The sequence below is a fragment of the Hippocampus comes genome, unplaced genomic scaffold (genome assembly GCF_001891065.2).
Source record: "Hippocampus comes isolate QL1 unplaced genomic scaffold, H_comes_QL1_v1.1 scaffold51, whole genome shotgun sequence".
In the NCBI taxonomy this organism is placed as follows: domain Eukaryota; kingdom Metazoa; phylum Chordata; class Actinopteri; order Syngnathiformes; family Syngnathidae; genus Hippocampus; species Hippocampus comes.
In genome coordinates, this window is record NW_017805497.1 from 135,866 (window position 1) to 157,134 (window position 21,269).

The following is a 21,269-nucleotide window of genomic DNA, read 5'->3' on the forward strand; positions in this document are numbered from 1 at the left end:
GGGACTTGACTGTCAGAGGGAGAAGGGCGTGAGCAGGCATCTGGTGGGCGTGCTCCCGATGCCCCGCCCTCTGCTCGTTGCGACGTTGCTGAGGCTTCAAGATGGCGGAAGCCCTGTCAACTCAGGAGCACCTGGTAAGCGTTTTTTGGCGAAGTTTTCACCTGATTTTATGCAGTGTGTACCGTCCAACTTGATACAGTTAATTAAAGCAACCACAGAGGAGTTGCCGTAACATTCTCTGCCACTGACTGGTCTGGGTAGCAATAAGCTGCCATGACTCGAACGCACCCTCCTTCAGGGCGACTGTCTCCGGTGTGCCTGACAGCGGTTAGCATGAGCAATGTTGGCTAACCCAAACTGCGGGCGATTGCCGCTGTTTATTTACCCACCCCCAAACGATCAATTTCCCACTGTGTTTTACAAGTGTTGTTCATGTTTAACGGAGATACGTCTTTTTTTTTCAATATTACGATCAACGTGGCGTAAAGTGCCCGTGAAGCTATGGTTAGCATTTAGCGACCACATGCAATTTAGCCCCCGAGCAAATGGTAACAACTACTCTTAAGCAGCAAGGGAATACTTGCACGCTGGTCTTTCTTAAAATATAAGTGTGTGGCTTGTCACAGAGCGATGCTCGTTTTAGAATGTCGTCATACTGAAAACTCTCCAGGGTTGTTATTCTGTCTTGTAAATTTTTCGTCCAGCGCTTACTGTCAAGCTGTGTCATAATTTACCTCCGAGAATTCTCAGAATTTACTCTTCCTATTCTCAGCAATTATGTTGTTGTCAATACAGTATCTGTATTACAAGTACAGAAGGTCTGTCATCAACAGCACAGCACGACATTTTTAAACAAGTGGGCATGTCAAATTACTAACAATAAAGACGTGAACACTATTAAACGTGTCATCAAAAGGTATACAGCTTTTTATCTATGCTTTTTTTTTTTTTTTTATAAATGCAAGGGGAAAAAATAAAATTAAATAATCCCGGTATGATCTGAAAGGATTGAATACGGTCACTGTGCAAGATGTTGACAGCAGATTGCTGTGGATTGTCGATGATGAACACTCAATTATTCGACACCCTCCTTTCTGCAGTAGATGTCAGGCTGTCCAACTATGTACCCTCAAGAGAGCCCGCCTTCCTCATCAATTTATCCAGTTGGGAAGCAACGGTTTTCTTGAATCTTGCTGTCCCCAGAGCACACAACCGCTCACTCAAGGGAGCTGACTATAACAGAGTGGTAGAACATCTTCAGCATATTTGTACATTTGGTAAAGGAAGAAGCAAGGTTAGCAAGGTCAGATGTGTAATTCCATCGATACAAATACTAGACAGGTGTACATTGCACAAGCCGTGTGAATATTTCTGAACTGATAATTGTCATAATTGAGGAAATCCCACCATGATGATAAACTGTTTTGACCAATTTAAGATAAGTACCAAACTACTATTTGAACCATGGTGTGTACAACGTGACTTGTGTCGTTGTGATCTTCTGCTCATCCCATCAACACCATTTTTATGTTGCATGCCCTATTTCTTGCAACCCTCTTTTTTTTAATCTGGGTTTGGGACCAGCAGTGACTGGGTGTACGAGCACTGGCTGGGAATTGATCTTGTGCCACCTGCGTGAAAGGCACTACAATAACTGTGCTGACTATATGCAGTATTGTTTTATCCATGTAAACTGAATTGGTTGGAGTTTACTTACACCTTAAATTCCTTCAATACCTGGTTAAAACGTAACACGGTCACGTCTTTTTGGTCAAAACCAATGTCGAAGGAGTGACACTTTGATGCACACTTGCATGTGCAAAATGTCTTGTGCTGGATACCAGGTAATGATAATTACCTGTATTGATTGTTGCACTATAAAACACCACAATATTGATTGACGTTAAAATCCAAGGAGTGTGCTTTTGTTGCTGAATCAAAACATGCATGGTTGGTTGGCTGCGTCTGTAAAATAAATCTTGTATCTGCAATGTGACCCATTTGTTTCTTGGCTTATCTGAAATTTGTGAAAGTAAAATGCAGTATTGTTGTATGTCATTGCCCTCCTTGTACTAGTTCTAAATTTGAGGACAGATGCAGCTCAGTTGGCTGTTGTGGCTGCTTGCTTTCATCCATGTCATGTTCCACGGAGCACAGCATTTGCGTCTGACTTAATTATTGCATGAAAATGTATTGTAGCTTCATTAGAGAAAAAGTTGAAGGCCCTGGTAGACTTCATAATTTGATCCCAGGTGTCTTCCCTCTGTTTGGACAAGCCTCTGCTTATTCCGTTTCGACATTCTACACACGCGCACACACACGCGCATATACAGACACAGCCACAGACAAGTCTCTTTTCCATCCCTCTCTATCTGTGTCATGTTCCAGGCTGTGGAGGAGTTCCTGAGTGAGGTGCGTCGCAGGGAGCAGCTTCAATGCGCTGGGCTCGTCTCCCAACCCACAGCTGTTAAGTTTCTTATGGCCCGCAAGTTTGATGTCTCCCGAGCCGTCGACCTCCTCCAAGCATACAAGGTACAACTGGGTCCAGCGTGGGGGACACCACTGAAATAGCCTTTTCAGCTGTCAGTGAGATCCTACCGAGCAGGCAAATATTTACTCCTGAACTGCAAACTAATGAGATTATGCTTCTCTCCTGCCACAAACATAACGTATCAGAACACAAGAATCAAAGAGGGGATCATCAATATAAACCCTGACGAGGAGCCACTCCGTTCTGAGCTGCTCAGTGGCAAATTCACTGTCCTGGTGAGTGGTGGAGACCTACCGAAAAGTTGCTGTATATCTACACAGCACAGAGATTTGTATTCCTACCATCTTCAAACAAAAATATTTATCTGTGTGCCTCCTATTCTTTTGATGTTCCCTCCAGCCTGGACGTGACGCAAACGGTGCTGCGCTTGCACTCTTCACTGCTCGCCTTCATCGGCCAGATGTGACCACTCACAAAGCTGTGCTGCAGGCCATCATTTATCAGCTTGATAAAGCCATAGACAGGTGACGCACACCCAACCACTGTGCCCTGAAACTCCCCCTTTTCTTGACAATTAGTGCACCATCTTGAAGCTGTTGTCGATTTCTAAATGGTCTTTTGATTCTTCACAGTGTTCAAACTCAGAGAGACGGACTTATATTTATATATGACATGACCAACTCCACTTATGGGAATTTTGACTATGATCTCTGTGTCAAGATTCTCAATTTGCTCAAGGTAAGTAATGAAGAATTTGGTTTTGCACTGTGTCCAGATCAGTGATTCCCAACCACTTTGCTGCGGCAATGCAGTGTGCCATCAGAGACCTTCAAGTGGGTCCTGGAAAATCATCAAATTTCTATTTGAAAAGTTGAAAATTAAAACCTCAGTTTCTCTTTTAAATAAATAAGTAAATATCTAAGCAAGCCTAGATTTCACCTTGTGTAAATTTGAGTAAATTGTTCTTTAATAAGTCCGCACTTATACTTTTCGTGACATTTTTGCTTGGTGGTGTCATAGCACCAGACTAACTTTTTTTCTTTGTTTTTTTTACGAGGAGCGCATTGGCCGCTAATCTGAAGTTTTAGGGTGCAAGTACAAAATTTAAGGGCTGCACATGAATCACAAATTGACTTAGTAGTAGTAAATATTCAGATTTCCACCCACTTTCACTCTTTTGTTGATAAATGGGCAGAAGTGTGGAGCAGATGTTTGCCAGCAGCAAAAAAATGTCCAAGAATAACAACAACAACAACAACAACAACAACAACAAAAAACATCACACACACACACACACACACACACACACACACACACACACACACACACACACACACACACACACACACACACGATTAGGTACAATACATCTGTATTTGTATAGCGATTTGAGATGAAAAATGTAGTTGCACTGTCTCAAATTTTAGGGGCTAAATGTCCTAGTTGAGTGGCAGTCTTGAGCCCTGTGTGTGCTGTGAGATTTTGTCAATGTAAAAATATGTCTGTCTGCTCTATAAAGGTTGGGAATCACTGGTGTTATTTTAATTAAGATCACTGATTTGCTACCTACCGTTTGTTTCCTCTAGGGGGCGTTTCCCGCTCGCTTAAAATGTGTCTTCATTGTGTCCTCGCCTCTTTGGTTTCGAGCACCTTTTGCAGTCCTTCGCCTCTTCGTGCGTGAGAAGCTGAGAGAACGGGTAAGACTGGTTTCACCAAGAAGGCCATAGTTTATCTTTTAAAAAGCTCCTGATCTTTTGCTATGAATTGAACCCCTGTTTATTGGAAGTCATCCATTCTCTTCCACCCTGCTGTAATTGAAACACATTATCACAAAAAAAATAGCAAGTGAAAAATATATCAAATAGAAAATACTGTACAACACTCTATTGATTAACTGTGACGATCCCTGATGGGACAAGCAGAAAGATTTTCAAATGTATTGAAAAGTGCTGCGTACTGTGGATTACCACTAGTTTGCTGTATGTTAAGACTCGACACTGACATTGTTATCTTGCGTTGTCAAGACAGCAGCTGCGGAACTCCCCCTATTCTCTCAAAACCATATCGCAGAGTTTTATGTTCTGAGTGGACAGGATTTTCCTCTGTGTCTGAGGCTCACTAAGCTTTGGAAGACTTAGGACACAAGGGGGCATTCATCGTTTGACCCGAGAATGCTTCTTATTACCAGCAGCCAATCAGAGCCCAATACTGCTTCAAAATTGTATTTATTTTATTTTCATCATACCTTTTTTCACAGTACTTTTTAACCAATATTTATGTTTTCACTATTGTGGAGCATTTATACAGCATTGACACAAAAAGCTGTACAATCCATAAAAAAACATGGCCGTGTCGGGAAAAAACACTGGACACTAGAACAAGGGTGTGAATGCTGAAACACGGTAGAGTTGGGGTTCACTGTATAGGTCAATTGAAATGTATTTCCTTTTCTTTTTCATCCTCCAGGTGTGTACAGTGAAGGCTCACGAGCTCGCCAGTCACATCCCAGTCTCTTCCCTCCCTGAGAACCTAGGCGGGACATCCCAGTACAGCCATGTGGCCTGGATCCAGTCCTGCATAAACGCAAACACTGTGGAGGGAGACACACAAGTACATGACACACACGACTGCGTGGGAAGCCTGCTGCGCTCTTACAGCCTTGAGTGCAAGGAACCGAGCATTGGCGCAACGCTGACCCATGGTCATTTAAGTACCCATCTGGGCTCTGAGCTAGCCGCGGCTAACTCTAACTTCTACGACGACAGCAATGCGAACCCTCACAACCACTGTGGTGTGGATGAGGGCAGGACTCTGGGTCATCCGAAGCTGAGCGCACATTCTGCTGCAAACAGGCTCCAGGGGAACCACCAACACTGGAACGGATCAGCTGGGAGTGGAAACAACATGGCCGTCAGTGGCTTGAATCCCAATTCGAACATGAATGGTCGTGGACGGCAAGCTCCCCCACAGTCAGACACACCCCCTGACACGCCGCTCTCTCACAAGGGTGATACAGACGCAGTGGATGGCAGAACAATAGACTCGGATCACGGACCTCTGAGTGAGCGTATTCAAGAAGTGGATGAGGAGGGTGAGGAAGAGGAGGGTGTGCCTCCGTTGCCCCAGAAATCTTTGCCTCGACCGCCCCACCAACCCGCCTCCCAGACATCACCCTTGTCCTCGTCATGGGGTCCTGATGATGAGGATTGCTGCATGGAAGAGTCAGTTCACATGCCGGAGCAGGGAGGCATGGCGATGCACGAGCTGGTGGATCATGTGAAAAGGAAGAAGAAGAAAGGGATCTATCAAGAATATGAGGAGATTCGCAAGGAGCCACCAGCAGGCACCTTTGACTATTCCAAGTAAGATATCGTCAGATGATGCTTATTTTTGCTGATTTTATTCATTCATGTTACAATAACGATCAACCTCATAAGAACAACTGCTTCTTTAACAGTATGCACAGAACAGCAACACATATATTACATATACGTCCTTGCACGTAGAACCATATCTACTTGGTTAAACACTTAACGTCATGTTTTGTGCACACGAGTCTTCTCAAATGCATTCTGGTCACATTAGAAGTTGCATTTGTTTTTGTCATTTGAAGGACTACATAAAAAAGCCGGATTTAACCACAAATCCAAATTGGGCATCATGCCCTTCAGTGTGAAGCCTAAATTGTGTTCTGTGTGAATCAAGAACTATTACTGTAGCTTGCTGGTGTGGGGACCTTCTCTGCCTTTTACGAATGTTGTTTAATTTACACAACATTTACACTGCAACTAAAAGCATGCAACTAAATTTGGATATAGCAAGGGTGCAAACAATGGACCCTGATGTGGAGGAGTGTAATGGAAAATAATTTTTATGTTTCTGTGACTTTTAAACATGCCACTCTCTCTAGCAGTAGCAAGTGTTCACCATAGAACACTTGTCTTCCTCATCCTCACTCATGAAGAAAAACCTCGCCTTCTCTGAACTCAGATTCAGCCGCTGTTCTTGACTTGTTTGGCTTTGAAATTTAGGACAACCCTTTGATTCACTGACAATTCACTCCAGGGCATCACCTGCCTCTCACCCTAAATCAGTTGAGATAAGTTCCAAGTTCCTTGTGATGCTGAACCTTACAGGCAGTATTAAAAATTGGATGAATGGATCAACACTTGGCACTGTTTAAATTACATTTCTTAAGGTGACGTAGGTATACGGTGGTGATACATTGTAACATGACTATATTCCGTATATATAATAAATTGTTCATTTATTTACAAATATATTTATTTGTATTAAACATTTGTTTTGTTGAGCTTGTTTTTGAGACACCCGCATATTGTTTTGCTAACAAATCCTTATTTCCTGGCAAATGTAATCCCGGCGGTTTATATGTCAAGATCACCTATCCAGTACTTCTGTTCATCCTCATTATCCTGTGTGGGCAGCTCAGCTCAGTAAACTCCCTGTTGCGAGTTGGTTGACATTTCGTTTGTATGTTCATTTCCAGGAAACTCTCCAATCAGCTCAAGAACCGTTACAGCGATGTTCTGTGTCTGGACCAGTCCAGAGTGCGACTCTGCCAGCTCTGTGATGATGAGGACGAGGTAATGACAAATCCATCTGAAGCCGACTGTCGCATGCATGTGCAGGAGGCCTCGTAGAGGACTGTCACACCAAGCTCTTTTGCTGTGTGCCCTGCAGACTTCAGATTACATTAATGCAAGCTTCATGGATGGCTACAAGAGGAGAAAGGCATACATTGCTACTCAGGGTAAGAAGCACACAATCCTACTCTTGATTGTTTTTAATGAGATTCTCCATGCGGTATACACTCGCTGCTCCTGGCTCTATTTCAAATAAATCGGTTGCTATTTTTGTTCCTTAGGTCCTTTGCCCAAAACATTTGGGGACTTTTGGCGCATGGTGTGGGAGCAGATGGTACTTATCATTGTTATGACAACGAGGTGAATTCTTTTAAAGTGACAGTTGCAAAAACGTGTGCATGGCCGAGTAAGGACATCTCATCTATGTACATGTTGTCTGTATCAGAGTGGTGGAGCGAGGACGTGTCAAGTGTGGTCAGTATTGGCCACTGGAGGAAGGCAGAACAGAGCAACACGGGTGTTTCCTGATCAGGAACACCCACATCCAGGTCTTCCACGACTTCAAACTCTCACATCTGGAGCTCTATAATACTCAAGTGAGTTCTTACCACCTGCAGTCTGAGCAGTCCTCCACCACTTTTTTCCCCAAACACCTTCAAGCCATATCCGGTGGAAAGGTTAGATGGCATAACAGTTTCCGCTGAACATGTTACAAGTAACTGGGATGTTTTCTGACTGAAAAATACCGATTCAAGTTAAAACATCTGATAACCTGGGGTTGTGTAATAGGTATATTGAGTAGTTCAGTGCAAGTACTTTTCAAGGTTGAAATGTTACCAAAAGCACTTGTGATGGATGTAATCAGAACTGCCCCCCACCCCCACCAACCCACAGGAAAAAGAAAAAAAAAAAATGAATAAAACAAAGCATCCATTGTAATAGTTGCAGACGCAGACAGCATGACACAGTTCAAACTCAAATCTTCCATCACACACTCTCAACTGATGAATCATGTGGTCGACTTGAAAAGAGCTCTGTCAAAAATGTTCAAATTTCTGTTGCGCTTCCCCACGCCGCGGTCGCAGGTGAGCGGGAGGGTATCTATTCTAATGTTGTAGAACATGAGTCTAATCATCCTCTCTCTGTCAAGTCTGGAGAGAGACGGGATGTTTGCCACTACCTCTACGTCAGCTGGCCGGACTTCGGAGTGCCCAAGAGTGCGTCGGCCATGTTGGACTTCCGCGAGCATGTACTTCAGAGGCGGTTAGACACAGTCCAGAGCCTGGGCTCCAGTTGGAAGGGGCCTCCAGGGGGCCCTCCTGTGGTGGTACACTGCAGTGCGGGCATCGGCCGGACAGGTAAATGCAAATATGATGTTTTGTCAAATTCTCTTGGTGTTTTTTTTTTTTTGTTTTTTTTTTTTGTCTTTTAATATTATCTATTCTGTGATATCTAATCCCGATTTTGATTTCCTCGTTATGCTGGCATTCCTCCTGGCTTTAGGCACCTTCTGCACACTGGACATCTGCCTGTCCCGGCTGGAGGACATCGGCACAGTAGACGTCCACCAGACTGTGCGGCGCATGCGCACGCAGAGGGCTTTCAGCATCCAGACGTGGGACCAGTACTACTTCTGCTACACCGCGGTCATCGAATATGCCATGCGCCGCGGCAAGCTGAGCCCGGTGCAGTGGTCCGACTCGGACATAGAGACCGACAGCGAGTGAGAGACACAAAGGGGCTGGAAGTCGACCTAAGCCCATGTCAGCATGGAACGTTTGGCAGTAGAAAATTGAGGGCGACGTCTGCAACTTCTATGACAAAAGAGCAAAGTGGATGTCTTGGTTTGGCTCTTGATGTGATGGGGGTGTCCCTCGTGTGAATGGACACGCAGGGCGACCTGAAGAGCTCTCTAAGAAAACGTGTGGAGAGCCCCAGGGCAAATGGCGGGGGGAGCTCTGCCTGCCCTGCACTTGTCCCATTGACAAGAACCTTGTAGCATTTTTCTATTGACTTGCACATGAGGAATGGCAAACTTGAACCCACCGAAACCTTTATATTCTTTTCATCCTCAAACTGCCATTTCCTTTTTCAGGGGGGAGTGGGGGGTGCTTTTGAGTGAGACACGTTGTGAGAGATTATTTTGTGAGCCATTTGAGAATTTTATTTGATGTTCTTTTTGTCCCATGACGTTTTTGGTTCTTCCTATGGTGCATTTTCTACATGTGTTTCATATTGTGTGCATGTGTAGACTAACTTTCCAAAGCCAAAGTCATCACCCCGAATGCTTGGATGTACTCCTTACTCAGATATTATAGACTGAAACCATGTATATTCTTGTAACATACAGCTACATTTATACATCGTTGTGCATAATAACCTCTTGAAAAAGTGTAAAAATGCCTTGTTTTAATATAATGGTTTTAAAGCTGGACAGGTACATCGATCTAGTAAGACAGGCTATATAAATAGCAACAAAATTATTTTAAAAGTGATGTCATGGCAAGTCTTGACATTTTTACTCTTCTTTGATTGGACAATTTTAAAGTAGGTAATTTGACCTTAAAAGTTCACCTTTTACCTGTTTAATCTTCCTTATTCCGTTACCCTTTCCAGTATTCCTCCTTACTCTTGAGACATATTCTGCCTCAGATAATTGTGCCTTCAGGTTGTTCTTTTTGTTTCATGTCACAGTACAAGATAAATAGTAATAATGACAGCCAAGCTTGTGCACTTGCATAGGACACGGCACACTTTTTTGCCTTCAGTGCTGCCGCTTAGGAGTACCGTCATAGGAAAGTCCTGAGTGGACAAAGTTCTGGTTCTTCTTATCATTTGACCTCAGGGGCAATTTTGGGGTTTCTTTTAATATCCGTTACTGCATTTTTCATTTAAATTATCATACAAGCTAAATCTTTATTTTGTATTTTCACTGTATTTTGTCCTACTATATTTATGTCTTTGTAAAAAAAGAAAAAAGTACAGGTTCAAAGTCAATGAATGTTTGCTATGCCACCACAGCAGAATCATCCGATCAGCTGAACAAATCAGACTTTGAACTATATATATATAATTATTTTTTTTGTGGTGTGTGTTGGAGAATACCCTCCCATGGTATTTTCAGAACTGACTCAGAGAATCGCTGATTGTTCAAATGCTTTCTGGTGTATTTTTTTAGGAGGAGGGTTGTTTGACAATATATTATAGTCTGGCCAAGAAAAGAGCGGTAATGGAACAAAAAGTTTATGCTGTGTGTCTGGAAATTGATTGATTTGTTAGCATGAACACAAGAGTCTTGAATGTTTTAACGGGCTGCTATTTCATTCATCTTTGTGTATTTGGACCCCTCAATGCCAAAGGCCAAGGCTCACCTTTTCATGCATTTCAGCATGGACCTCCCAATGCAGCCACATATCCACCGATACACGCAAAGAGTCTAACGAGCACGTGTCATGACAAACGTCTTGCTGGAGGTAGCAAGCGCAAGAGCGTGCTAGGGTTTGGATTTTCCATATTTTTAAGTTGTCACATGAGGTGTGCATAAAAACAAGATCATGTGTCATCCTTGTTTTACTGTTCTCGTGTATATCTTGTGATTGAATGTTGGCTTTTTTACACCCTGTACGCCTGGCTGGCCCATTAAAGCAATGCTATCACTATCTGGAAAGTATACAACGCTCGAGTGATCGCTTACTGACCGGGTAAAAAAACAAAACTAAACAAAAAACAACCTGATAGATAGTGTAGAAATTTTATTTATACTGATACACAATTCAAAACACCTGCATATGTGGCTGCCATAACTTTTTATTGCATATAATCACATTTAGTCTACTACATGATTATCTATGGATGTAATTCATTCGAAGATACAAGTAACCTGCAAAGAGGGTTTTCTGTAAATGTGGTTGGGAGCTGTTCATAATCTAAATGTAGTTCAAGCCTCTACATATACAATGTTTGCCTCAAAGACAATTGTAAAGTAATATAGTTTGGGAAAACATTCTTGTTAAACTTGGTGCTTGAATTTGTGTATCTTCTGCTGAAACTTAACCTTTTTTTTATCTCTAGAGAACCAAAAAGAACCTTGTAATACTCGGATATCAAGTATGCACACAAAGAACATCAAGTGACTGGTCCAAAGTAATGTTAAAAAATAACAAACAACATAGTACACATTGTGATGTCATGTGGGGAAAATGCCTTTTTCCTCCTCTTTTTAAAACTCCAAACCGATTTGGAAAATTACTTTTGAAGTGTTCGACCAGTTCAATTCTGACAAGAGAGGAAAAGAAGCTGTGGATTTATGAAGATGAATTTGTAATTTTGTATTCAATACAAGATTATTTTTTACACAGCACGGGGTGAGAACATGCAAAAAGCGGCAATCACTTTATCGCCGTACTATCTCCATCTCTCTCTCTCTCGAGAATTGTATGGAAGCATTTTCACGGAATTCCAGAGCTCATAATAATTGCGACAGTAGCGCATTTGACCACTCGAGGGCGGTCGGGAGCCAAAGCGGAAGCAGGAAGTTGACGTTTAACGTGCGAAATTCAAATTGGGCTGACAAAACATTCCAAGCTGGCAGTAACCACTCTACTTCAATGGTTTGCTGACGGATTTAGCATTTTCGTTTTACGCATCGCCTCATATTCTGGTGACGGAAAGAAACGTCATTGATACAGACGTGAGCTTTTTCGTAACGTAAGTCACATTGCTTTTGCTGGTCGTATCCTTGTTAAGTGAACACATAATTGGCGAGCTATGAATCGGCGTTAGCGGTCGTATAAATTTAGCGATTTACTGTTTATTATGTCAGGCTTTTCACATCTTGAGATTAAGTGGATGTGTTCATGGCTGGTGTTGTGTCCAGCAGTCGGCTGAAGCAGGCAGAATGCCCGTGGAGAGGACCGAGCCCCGCGGGGCCGAAGAGCTTCACAAGCACTACGAGGTTTATGAGACTATCGGCTCAGGTAATATGTTGAACGCACAAACTATCCCGACGTTTTCTTGTACCATTTTGACATTTAAATGTGTATTTTTCTTTTTCCAGGGGGATTCGCTAAAGTGAAGCTGGGTCGTCACAAACTAACAGGAGAGAAGGTGGCCATTAAGATCATGAACAAGAAGGATCTTGCGGTGAGTCTTTCAGATACAAATGTATTATTAAGAATGGGAATACTGTTTAAAAATTTAGGGGCTATAGCAGCTACACATAGCACAGATTTATAAAATAAACAGAATACAATTTGTAATCGAATACGTTTTATGACATTTAAAACATGAGAACGTGAGAATGATCGGTGAGTCAATGAATTATTTTTGGTTGAGATTGGCTACACTGTGTTTTTTTACCTGTCCACCTTTAAAACCATTATATTAAATCATGAAGGAAGTTCTGTTTGTTCTGTTTGTATTCCGTATTTGTATAACTGGTCATTTTTAGACGCATATCAAACTGGATTAAATACAACAAAGTATTCATCCTAAAGCAAATGTCCAAAGGCTTTTGACCAATATACCCGTTTATACGATTGGTGAGGCATATATGTGGGACAGCTCAGCGGTTATTTCCTGTACGACACGTCAAAGATGAAAGTGTTAGCTAAAACCGGTTTACATAATTACCTAGGAAGATCTTCCTCGAGTGAAAGTGGAGATCGAGGCAATGAAGAACCTCAGTCATCAGCACATCTGCCGTCTCTACCAAGTCATTGAGTCCCCCACACAGATCTTCATGATACTTGAGGTGAGCAGACAGACGGGGAAGTCGATAAACTGCAGCTGTGCATTTGTCTTCTATGCCTGTCCGTCCCCTTATCTGTATCTCTTGCAGTACTGTCCCGGAGGGGAGTTGTTTGACTACATTATAGCAAAGGACCGGCTGTCAGAAGAGGAGACAAGAGTGTTTTTCAGACAAATTGTGTCTGCAATGGCCTACGTTCACAGCCAGGGTTACGCACACAGGGATCTTAAACCGGTAAAACCAGTGAGCATGAGTGGAGGATTTAGAAGTTGTTCATGTGTCCTTTTGAAATGCAAATCTCATCATCTGCTGTCTTTATAAACATTAGGAGAACCTGTTGATAGATGGAGACCACAACTTGAAGCTCATAGATTTTGGCTTATGTGCCAAACCGAAGGTACTTCAATTTGTCAACACTTTAGTGTGAGATCCAATACAAGATCGCTAATAATGCTTAGTTTTGACTGCCACTGTCTCAGAGGTAAAATTATATATATAAGTTTATAGTCGCGCACAGTTGATGCAGTGGAGTTATATACCACAGCAAATTATATCCACAGTAAGCATCGTGTTAACTTAAGACCTCTCTGCCTGTGTCAATCAAGACTTTGGAAAGACAGAATTCTTGTTTTGGATGTATGTTCAGTAGATGCAGCATTTTGTGTAACGTGTGATCGTGTGTCACAGGGAGGCCTTGGTTATGAGTTGATGACGTGTTGTGGAAGTCCGGCTTATGCTGCTCCTGAGCTCATCCAGGGAAAAGCGTATATTGGCTCAGAGGTAAGTGCTTCACAGCTTTTTTTTGGGGGGGGGGGGTGTCTTCTCATACAAGCTTGTCCTAAATAAATGTCCGGAATCTGAATGGTCTCCCACTAATCATAAAAACTCGGTTTTCCTGTAGATTTACCTTGTCTTGGTGCCCGGAAGTAGGAATTAATGATTTCAAACACACAATACTATGTTCCAGGCTGATGTGTGGAGTATGGGCGTGCTGCTGTTCGCTCTGCTATGTGGTTATCTGCCCTTTGATGATGACAGCTGCGTGGTGCTCTATAGGAAAATTACTGTAAGAGCTAAATTTTCATTGTTTCATAATTTTAATTTTTTTCCGCAAAAGTTGACCATACTTTGACTGAAAAACTTGTGGATAGTTAGGTTAGAGGAGTGTAAAAAGCAAACATGGTGAAGCAGCATTTAGTTGTTATGCTGCACGCAAGTGCAATAAGATGCCAGCATATGTGACGTCATCCCCAAGTGTGAATGCTTTGAAACCATTTGGGGGGGGGGGGGGGGGGAACGATGCCTTTTACTCTTTCCTGTGATTGAGGTCTCCAACTGATGCTTATTCATTATCCTGTGAAGGGGAGTCGTCAAAGTCAGCACAAGACTTTGACGACGGCTTGGAGATGCCTGGACATTATCTATAAGCGCTTATCCAGAAAAAAAAGCGGACATCCAGATGTTAGTATTTCAAGTTTATTACTGCGCCCTAATGTATGTATATGGCACATGTACTTTCAGAGAGGAAAGTATGATAACCCCTCATGGCTATCCCCAGGAAGCATCCTCCTGCTCAACCAAATGATGCAGGTATGATTACATGTATCATAATGCGGAAAACAAAGTTTTAAAGCCACATATTGTCAGTGAAATCATTGAGTTGTCGTTACAATTTTTTTTTGTCCTTTAGGTGGACCCCAAGTTGCGTCTGGAAGTGCAGCAGCTACTTGAGCACCCTTGGGTAATGAAAGACCACAACAGCCCTGTGGAGTGGTGCAGCAGGCAGCCGGTACACTAACAAATCAATATGTGCATCTATTAACGTATACATAAAGCATATTTGCAACACAAAGTAGCCAATAGGTTTAATTTAACGAAAGCTCAGCGAGTTAAATGCAACACAATCCTTTATTAATAGAGCACTTTTACAACAGTTACAGCTGTAACAAAGAGCTTTTCGGAGCATCTAACATTAAATAATAATACAGTAGAACAGAACATATAATAACATACTTATACTATAAAAACACGCAAGTTGCATAACTTCCATCGAATCAAAGTTTAACTTGTTTGTGCTCACGGTGCTGTTCAACCAAACCAGTGTTTATTTTGTAGCTGGGTCACATAGACGAGGACTGCATCACTGAAATGGCAGTTAATATGAAGCGTTCCAGAGAAAGCACCACAGCTCTTGTAAAAGAGGTATGTGACACTTTTTTTTTTTTTTTTTGCATCAGAACCCAACTTGGAGAATGTGTCAACCATGGGAAAACATAGGAAATAACACAAAAACAAAAAAGCCAACATTCTGCCATTTATCTTGATCACGCATTTGAACTACACCACAACTCCCAACCATAATTGATCTTCATTTTACATTTGCCGCTGCAACTATGGAGATCTATATGTCCTGATTATATTTCAAATACAGATCCAGTAGAACTTCTCTCTTCGTAATTTGCCCAAAACCTTGCGGGAAATTTCGTGTCTAAAACATCAGACGTTGAACAATGTCACCACGCATGACATCACACGAATTCAGCATTACTATATGACAGTTCACCTCTTCACACTGTAATGATCATGGTAGTTCTTTTAACTATTGTTTTTAGATTACTGTGGTGCCTTTCCTCACAAGTTTAATTCTTTCGATGACCTGACCCATTCCACATAAATCATGTTTACCAAGTAAACTGGATGGACATGTAATTAATCCATTCCGGTGGACAATAAAAATGCTTGCTACATGGTTTTTAATACAATAAAATAGCACTTAACGGTATTGCACATTATAAAAACCATATCATAATAGTGTAATTAAATAGAATGTAAAGAATTGTGTGCATCATGGTAATTGTTTGGCCACGAGAGGGCAGTATGATACAGATATACAGGTACTGTACGCACTTGATATTGAAACAGAAGACTGCCTCAGCTGCAATTTTGTTTGTTTTTTACGATGAATATATGCCTTTGTGTATTGTTTTATGCTCTATCTGCATGTGCTACTAACACTTGTGTTCATATATGAGTTGTTTACATTTAACTCATCTCTGACGTCTTTCATGACGTTTTGAACTTGGCATTAAGCAAGCGACTTGCTGGTTTGGTTAAATACACACTGCGCAATCAATTGTCTTTATTTTATATTTAGTTTTAAGGTCAACTTTAATTGGGGGTAACAAAAAAGTAAATCGGCGTGAAGCAAACGCTTGGACACTTTTTTTTAAAAAAATTTTTTTTTTTTTTTTAAATAATTGTTCACTACGTATCTGCCAAACTGTGGCGTGTTGTGAAGTTGGCTGCCACCAGAGGGAGCGCCTACAACTCAAAACTGTTTTGCGTCCAAAACCACACAAAAAAATTGACAGACGGACGACTCCTATCTCTCTTGTGAGTCGGGTCAAGTCGAGGTAGCACTTTTCTTGATGAAAATTATTCGTAAATACGAGCCAAACCAGAACATGTTTTCTTCAACCCTCTCACTACGTCATAACCCATGCAGTCATTGAGAAAACTCTCACAGTTACTGTACAATTAACTCGACCTCCAGTACAGTGATTTAAATGAGGTGTCATATGTGCAGTGGCACTACGACCACATCACAGCCACATACTTGCTACTGCTGTCAAAGAAGCAGAGAGGCAAGCCAGTGCGCCTCCACGTGGAGCCCCACATCACAGAGGATGCCTGCTCTCCACTACATGGCCGATTACAGGTCCAACTGCGACTCCCAGCATGCCTTTCCAGTTCAATGTCTTGTCCTCAGCCACTAAAAGAAATTGTCCCTTTTCCAGGCTAATAAATCTCTTCACTTTGCCGACGACGACGAAGCTGTAATTCTGGATTCATTGGATCTTTGCTCAGACTACATCGATGATTGTCCGTGGGTACCCGTCTCACGTCATACACCTCAAGGGGTGCGCGAAAGGACAATACGAATTATGGACGACAAGGTTGGTTCAAGTAGGGACTAACGCTGAATGATTTTGAAAAATAATCTAATTGCGATTTATTTTTACCCCTCAATATTGCTGCTGCGTTTATTCAATATGTTATGTCGACTGCACATCTTCAGCACTCAACTTGAAATTACTGTATATAAATATGCATGTATTTTTTTTTAAAAATGATGGGAAATATTTTACATTTTTTTCCCTCCAAAGTGCAGCGTCTGCATTTTTTAAATAGCTTTCTATGACATTGCGATGTCGATTTGAATTTGAGTAAATGTTCAGCCCTAGTAGAGACAAGTGCGTCTATTATGCTTTACCGGAGAAATATTCGACTATAAAATGTATTTCTACAGAGGGTGGCATCGCCGGTCGAGAAACGATATGGTCGAAGCCCGCCGCCTGACAGAGGTCAAGTGACAGGTCAGCACCACCAAGAGAGGAGGCGCAAAGAGCAGCAACAAGCCAGTGAGAACAAAGAGAATGTAGCTCAGCAGGAGAAAGCCGTGGAGATCTTTGCACAGCCTCCACCTCGCACTCCTAACTCCAACAAGAACACACGCCTCAAGAACGTGTTGACCACACCCAATCAAAATGTGTCCAGTGGCACCAGAAGCACACCAAAAGGTTGGAATACGACTCTCTTATTTTGCCTAATAAGCTCCAAGGAGATCGAATTACTCTGCAAAGTTTCGAATGCATTTTGGGTTCATCCATAAATTTCACCTGAAAGCCAATTTTAAACATTGTGCAAGTGGTTTTTCGCTTCCAGCTTTGTGGAAGGACTTTGGGGAAGGTCTTTTATTTTGTATGTGCATGCACAAAGCAAAATCCATAAAGGCATGCTTCGGTGACTTTGGTGGAAGAGTTTGAGAGTCCAACTCCATCAAACATTTGGGGATGAACTAGAGGAGAGATTAGCCAGCCGGCCTGTTCTCAGATCTAATGTCAGTGTTACTTGGATGAATAGTTCAAAGATTCCTGTCGACACACTCCAAAAAGTCGAAAGTCGTTCCAAGCGCGTCCCAAATTTGACAGTGCATCGGGTGGTAGTTTGTCCCGTTACTTTTGCCCGTCCAGTGTTTTTGTTTCTTTCTATTAATACATTTGTCGTCTTGTTTCTCTAATCATAACAGCACCTCAAACCACATAGTGAACATTTGCAAATAAATTGTCTTGTGGTAATAGCCTTATTTTGGGGGTGGGGGGTGGTGGTGGTGGATTTTTTTCTCCTTGTAGCTTTTTCTGTTTCTATGATTTTCCCCGTCATTAAGCTTTTGAAAGTGGCCGCACGCACTTCCCACTGTCAACTGGCTGCTCGGCTTATCATGACGCTAATTCTATTGGCTGAAATGATGGACGCTAATAGAAATGGCGGATCATTACAGCCTTAATTATGTGCCAAGGCGAATCTGATTGCGGATATTGTGTCCGTCTCCACTTTTTTTTCCTTTTTTTTTTTTTTTTTAACCACCTCACTCCAGAGTTCTGGCTGCTCACATCACAACTCTTATGTACTGCATCAACTTGGTGGAACTTTGAATCCAAAAGTCACTGTATACTAGATTTTATAGTACGCAACACAGCCGGAAACGGTGTCAGTAAACGCAGCCAGTGGGGGAACGTTGTGGTCATTGTCGCCGGATACTAACATGAAGCTAGCGTCATGTAACAATGATAACGTCTGCAGTATGGAAATATTTTAAAGTGGAATGTGGAGACAGTGCAATGGGCAACCTGCAGTTTGTGCAAATTGACTATTTCACTTGTTGGAAAGGATCGAGCTGCGTTTTAACACAACTAATTTAATACGCCACCTGAATAACTGATGTCCCCACACCACCAAAATACGGCTCCTGAAGAACTCACGTGCCCAATCTCCCCACAAAGATTGAAATGTTTTACTTGGTTTCACTGCTCCGCTAGCCATATAAAGGATGTCATGTTGGGATAGTTTTGTGAGGGGGAAAAAACGACAATTTAGATCCGCTTTTTTTTTTTTTTTTTGTTCTTTCCCCCCCTCTCTCTCCTCTCCTTCACACATTGTCAAGGTATTAGATCGGGACTCAGATCCTCAAAATCAGTTGACTGACAAAAAAAAAATGTGATTGGGGCATCCATGTATGTCATTGTTGTTGTTACAAAGTTGATCCTAGGGTGGTGACGTTTCATTCAGGTCAGGTGTGTGTGTGTGTCTGTGTGCTGTAGCTGAAGGCAGTGGTTCTAAAGAGCCACATAAGAGGAGAGTAGCAGACACCAAAGAGTCCACCAACATCGAGATCTTCGCCTTTAGTCCTGAAAGAAGGCAAGTCACACCAGTGCAAGGGGTGGGGGGGGGGGGGGGAAGACCGACACCATCTGTTAAAGTTTTTGTCTACGTCTTCTTCCACAGGTCTCGTTCTTTGGACATGGCCGGCAGCGGAGACAGTGGAAAGAAGCGAAGGGGAGGGCGAGTGTTTGGCTCCCTGGAGAGGGGCCTGGACAAGGTGATCACCATGCTCACCCCCAGCAAGAGACGAGCGTTGCGAGACAACCCGCGCAAGATCAAGGCACGCACGCGCTCCTGAATGAACACGCTTGTTCCGTTTGTGCCTTTTCTGACTGCGTGTTTCACCTCCCCGCAGGCTCAGTACAACGTCACCCTGACAGGGCAGACCAACCCGGACCAGGTGCTGAACCAGATTCTCTCCGTCCTGCCTGAGAAAAATGTTGACTTCAGACAGAAAGGGTAAGAAATATCTGCCCCTGCCTCCCTCGTCACCCTGAATATGAATGCAACATCGAGAAACTTAGTTATTTTCCTTTTGTCCAGCTATACGGTGAAGTGCAGGACCTGGGATGACTTTGGCAAGGTGACCATGGCCTTTGAGTTAGAGGTGTGCCTGCTGCACAGGCCGGAAGTGGTCGGCGTGCGACGTCAGCGACTAAAAGGAGATGCTTGGGTCTACAAGCACCTGGTGGAGGACATCCTGTCCACATCCAGCATCTGAGTTTTACAAGTCACTGATTTTTAATACCAGCAAGCCTGAAAACTACCATTACACATTACATCATGTACAGTCAATTCTACCCCCCCATATCAAAATTTTGTTTTATTTCTTGTCAGTTCACAAACAAATCATGTATAAACTGTATTTACTGTACAGATTTTTAATCTGGATATAGGAATGTTTTGACCTCTAAATCTGGTTGATTTTGTCGCATAAAGAAAGCACAACTTAGTTGTCTTTTTTTTTTTTTAATGTGTCTTTACAACGATGTTTGTTTTGTGAATCAATGTTTGTCTGGCATGTTTGTGACAATGTAAAGGGAGCAAAATAAATGGTTTCTGCATCTAAATTGAGCCCATTTCTCAAATAATTAAACAATAGGAAATATGGCCGCATATTACGGGTGATCATGTTCCAGTCCAACATGTGATAAATCAAAATCAATGATGGAGAAATCATATTAAAGCTTTTCAGAAAATAGTTTTACCCCTCCCACCCCCTCCAAACACTTAACTTTAAAGTATTGCTTAGCTGCTGTTCTCATTTTGCTGTCAAGAAATAGGAGACTATCACATATTGCAAAGAAAACGAACGACACAGTTATGCAAATAAAAGGCAAATTGTGCTCACATCAAGCAGCCTGTCACTACGATTTGAAGTGAACTTACCCGGAAAAGAGAATTAAACAGTGTACAGTGATCCCTCGCTCTAACGCGGTTCACTTTCCGCGGCTTCGCTGTTTCACGGATTATTTTCGTGTATTTTTTTTAATGCTTTTAACCCTTTAAATCAGAACGCGCCGGCGGCGCCGTGTGTCGACAGTACAGTACAGTATTTCCAAAAACTATTATAGTTATTTGTTGAAAACGTTTGTTTTTGTTGTAATTGGGCCTTAAAACAGGTTTTGGTCTTTGATTTCATTGTATATATGGTTAAGTATTGTATAATAACTGTAAAAAAATAAAGTTCACGACTTCACGGATTTCACTTACCACTGGTTCTTTTTGGAACGTAACCCCCGCGATAAACGAGGCATGACTGTATATTTAAACACTAAAACTTTCAACCGAAACAAATCACTTATTCAGGAATTTTGTGAGAGGTAAAAAAAAAAAAAAAAAAAAAGAATAAATAAAATAAAAACAAAGGGAAAAAAAATCATTTCAGTATTCTGTCACTGTTGCTCCATACAGACAGGTGACGCTCTAATTCCAAGCCTGCCATCTGTTTTGCAACTTGTTTTTTATTTTGCCACCTAAGAAGATTAAATGTGAGGAATGTGAAAGGCCACAGAGAGATTCTGCAAGCTGAAATCATTCTACATGTTCCGGCCTTGAGTTGAAAGTCAAATTGTTTGCAGGTGTGAGTGTTGGAGAAAGATGAGACTTCTGCTGGCAGTGGCTCTCATTGTGCTCTTCTTGTGTAAGTCGAGAGTAGTTTTTTTTTCTTGAATGAGTAATATTTAACACTGCTGTTTTGAGA

General features: G+C 42.0%; 2 protein-coding genes across 4 annotated transcripts; both read left to right on the forward strand.

Moving 5' to 3' along the window:
* The first annotated feature begins 16 nt into the window (after positions 1 to 16).
* ptpn9b (protein tyrosine phosphatase non-receptor type 9b) lies at positions 17 to 10,762 on the forward strand. The gene is made up of 13 exons (XM_019876617.1): positions 17 to 134; positions 2,389 to 2,532; positions 2,677 to 2,766; positions 2,891 to 3,015; positions 3,124 to 3,229; positions 4,078 to 4,188; positions 4,958 to 5,853; positions 6,999 to 7,095; positions 7,193 to 7,262; positions 7,377 to 7,455; positions 7,541 to 7,691; positions 8,246 to 8,453; positions 8,599 to 10,762. Exons 1-13 carry the CDS (start codon positions 102 to 104, stop codon positions 8,820 to 8,822), a joined length of 2,334 nt encoding a protein of 777 aa, XP_019732176.1. The 5' UTR covers positions 17 to 101; the 3' UTR covers positions 8,823 to 10,762.
* Positions 10,763 to 11,600: 838 nt separating this feature from the next.
* On the forward strand, positions 11,601 to 20,140 carry melk (maternal embryonic leucine zipper kinase). 3 transcript variants are annotated; one of them, XM_019876829.1, is made up of 18 exons: positions 11,601 to 11,802; positions 11,972 to 12,071; positions 12,152 to 12,237; positions 12,731 to 12,847; positions 12,935 to 13,078; positions 13,173 to 13,241; positions 13,532 to 13,624; positions 13,812 to 13,910; positions 14,366 to 14,434; positions 14,535 to 14,633; positions 14,960 to 15,046; positions 16,431 to 16,562; positions 16,642 to 16,800; positions 17,154 to 17,424; positions 19,006 to 19,102; positions 19,190 to 19,346; positions 19,422 to 19,525; positions 19,610 to 20,140. In XM_019876829.1, the coding sequence occupies exons 2-18, from the start codon at positions 11,993 to 11,995 to the stop codon at positions 19,785 to 19,787; spliced, it is 2,040 nt and encodes a 679-aa protein (XP_019732388.1). In that variant the 5' UTR covers positions 11,601 to 11,802; positions 11,972 to 11,992; the 3' UTR covers positions 19,788 to 20,140. The 3 variants fall into 3 exon arrangements, with proteins under 3 accessions (XP_019732388.1, XP_019732386.1, XP_019732389.1); XM_019876827.1 differs by having other exon boundaries at positions 11,975 to 12,071; XM_019876830.1 differs by lacking the exon at positions 11,601 to 11,802 and having other exon boundaries at positions 11,956 to 12,071.
* The last annotated feature ends 1,129 nt before the right edge of the window (positions 20,141 to 21,269 follow it).

Coding starts and splice junctions, on each gene's coding strand:
- ptpn9b (XM_019876617.1), top strand. CDS start 102: ATGGCGGAAGCCCTGTCAACTCAGGAGCACCTG. Junction 7,456..7,540: donor ATCATTGTTATGACAACGAG/GTGAATTCTTTT, acceptor TGTCTGTATCAG/AGTGGTGGAGCGAGGACGTG. Junction 7,692..8,245: donor TGGAGCTCTATAATACTCAA/GTGAGTTCTTAC, acceptor CTCTCTGTCAAG/TCTGGAGAGAGACGGGATGT.
- melk (XM_019876829.1), top strand. CDS start 11,993: ATGCCCGTGGAGAGGACCGAGCCCCGCGGGGCCGAAGAGCTTCACAAG. Junction 15,047..16,430: donor CCACAGCTCTTGTAAAAGAG/GTATGTGACACT, acceptor TCATATGTGCAG/TGGCACTACGACCACATCAC. Junction 16,563..16,641: donor CACTACATGGCCGATTACAG/GTCCAACTGCGA, acceptor TCCCTTTTCCAG/GCTAATAAATCTCTTCACTT.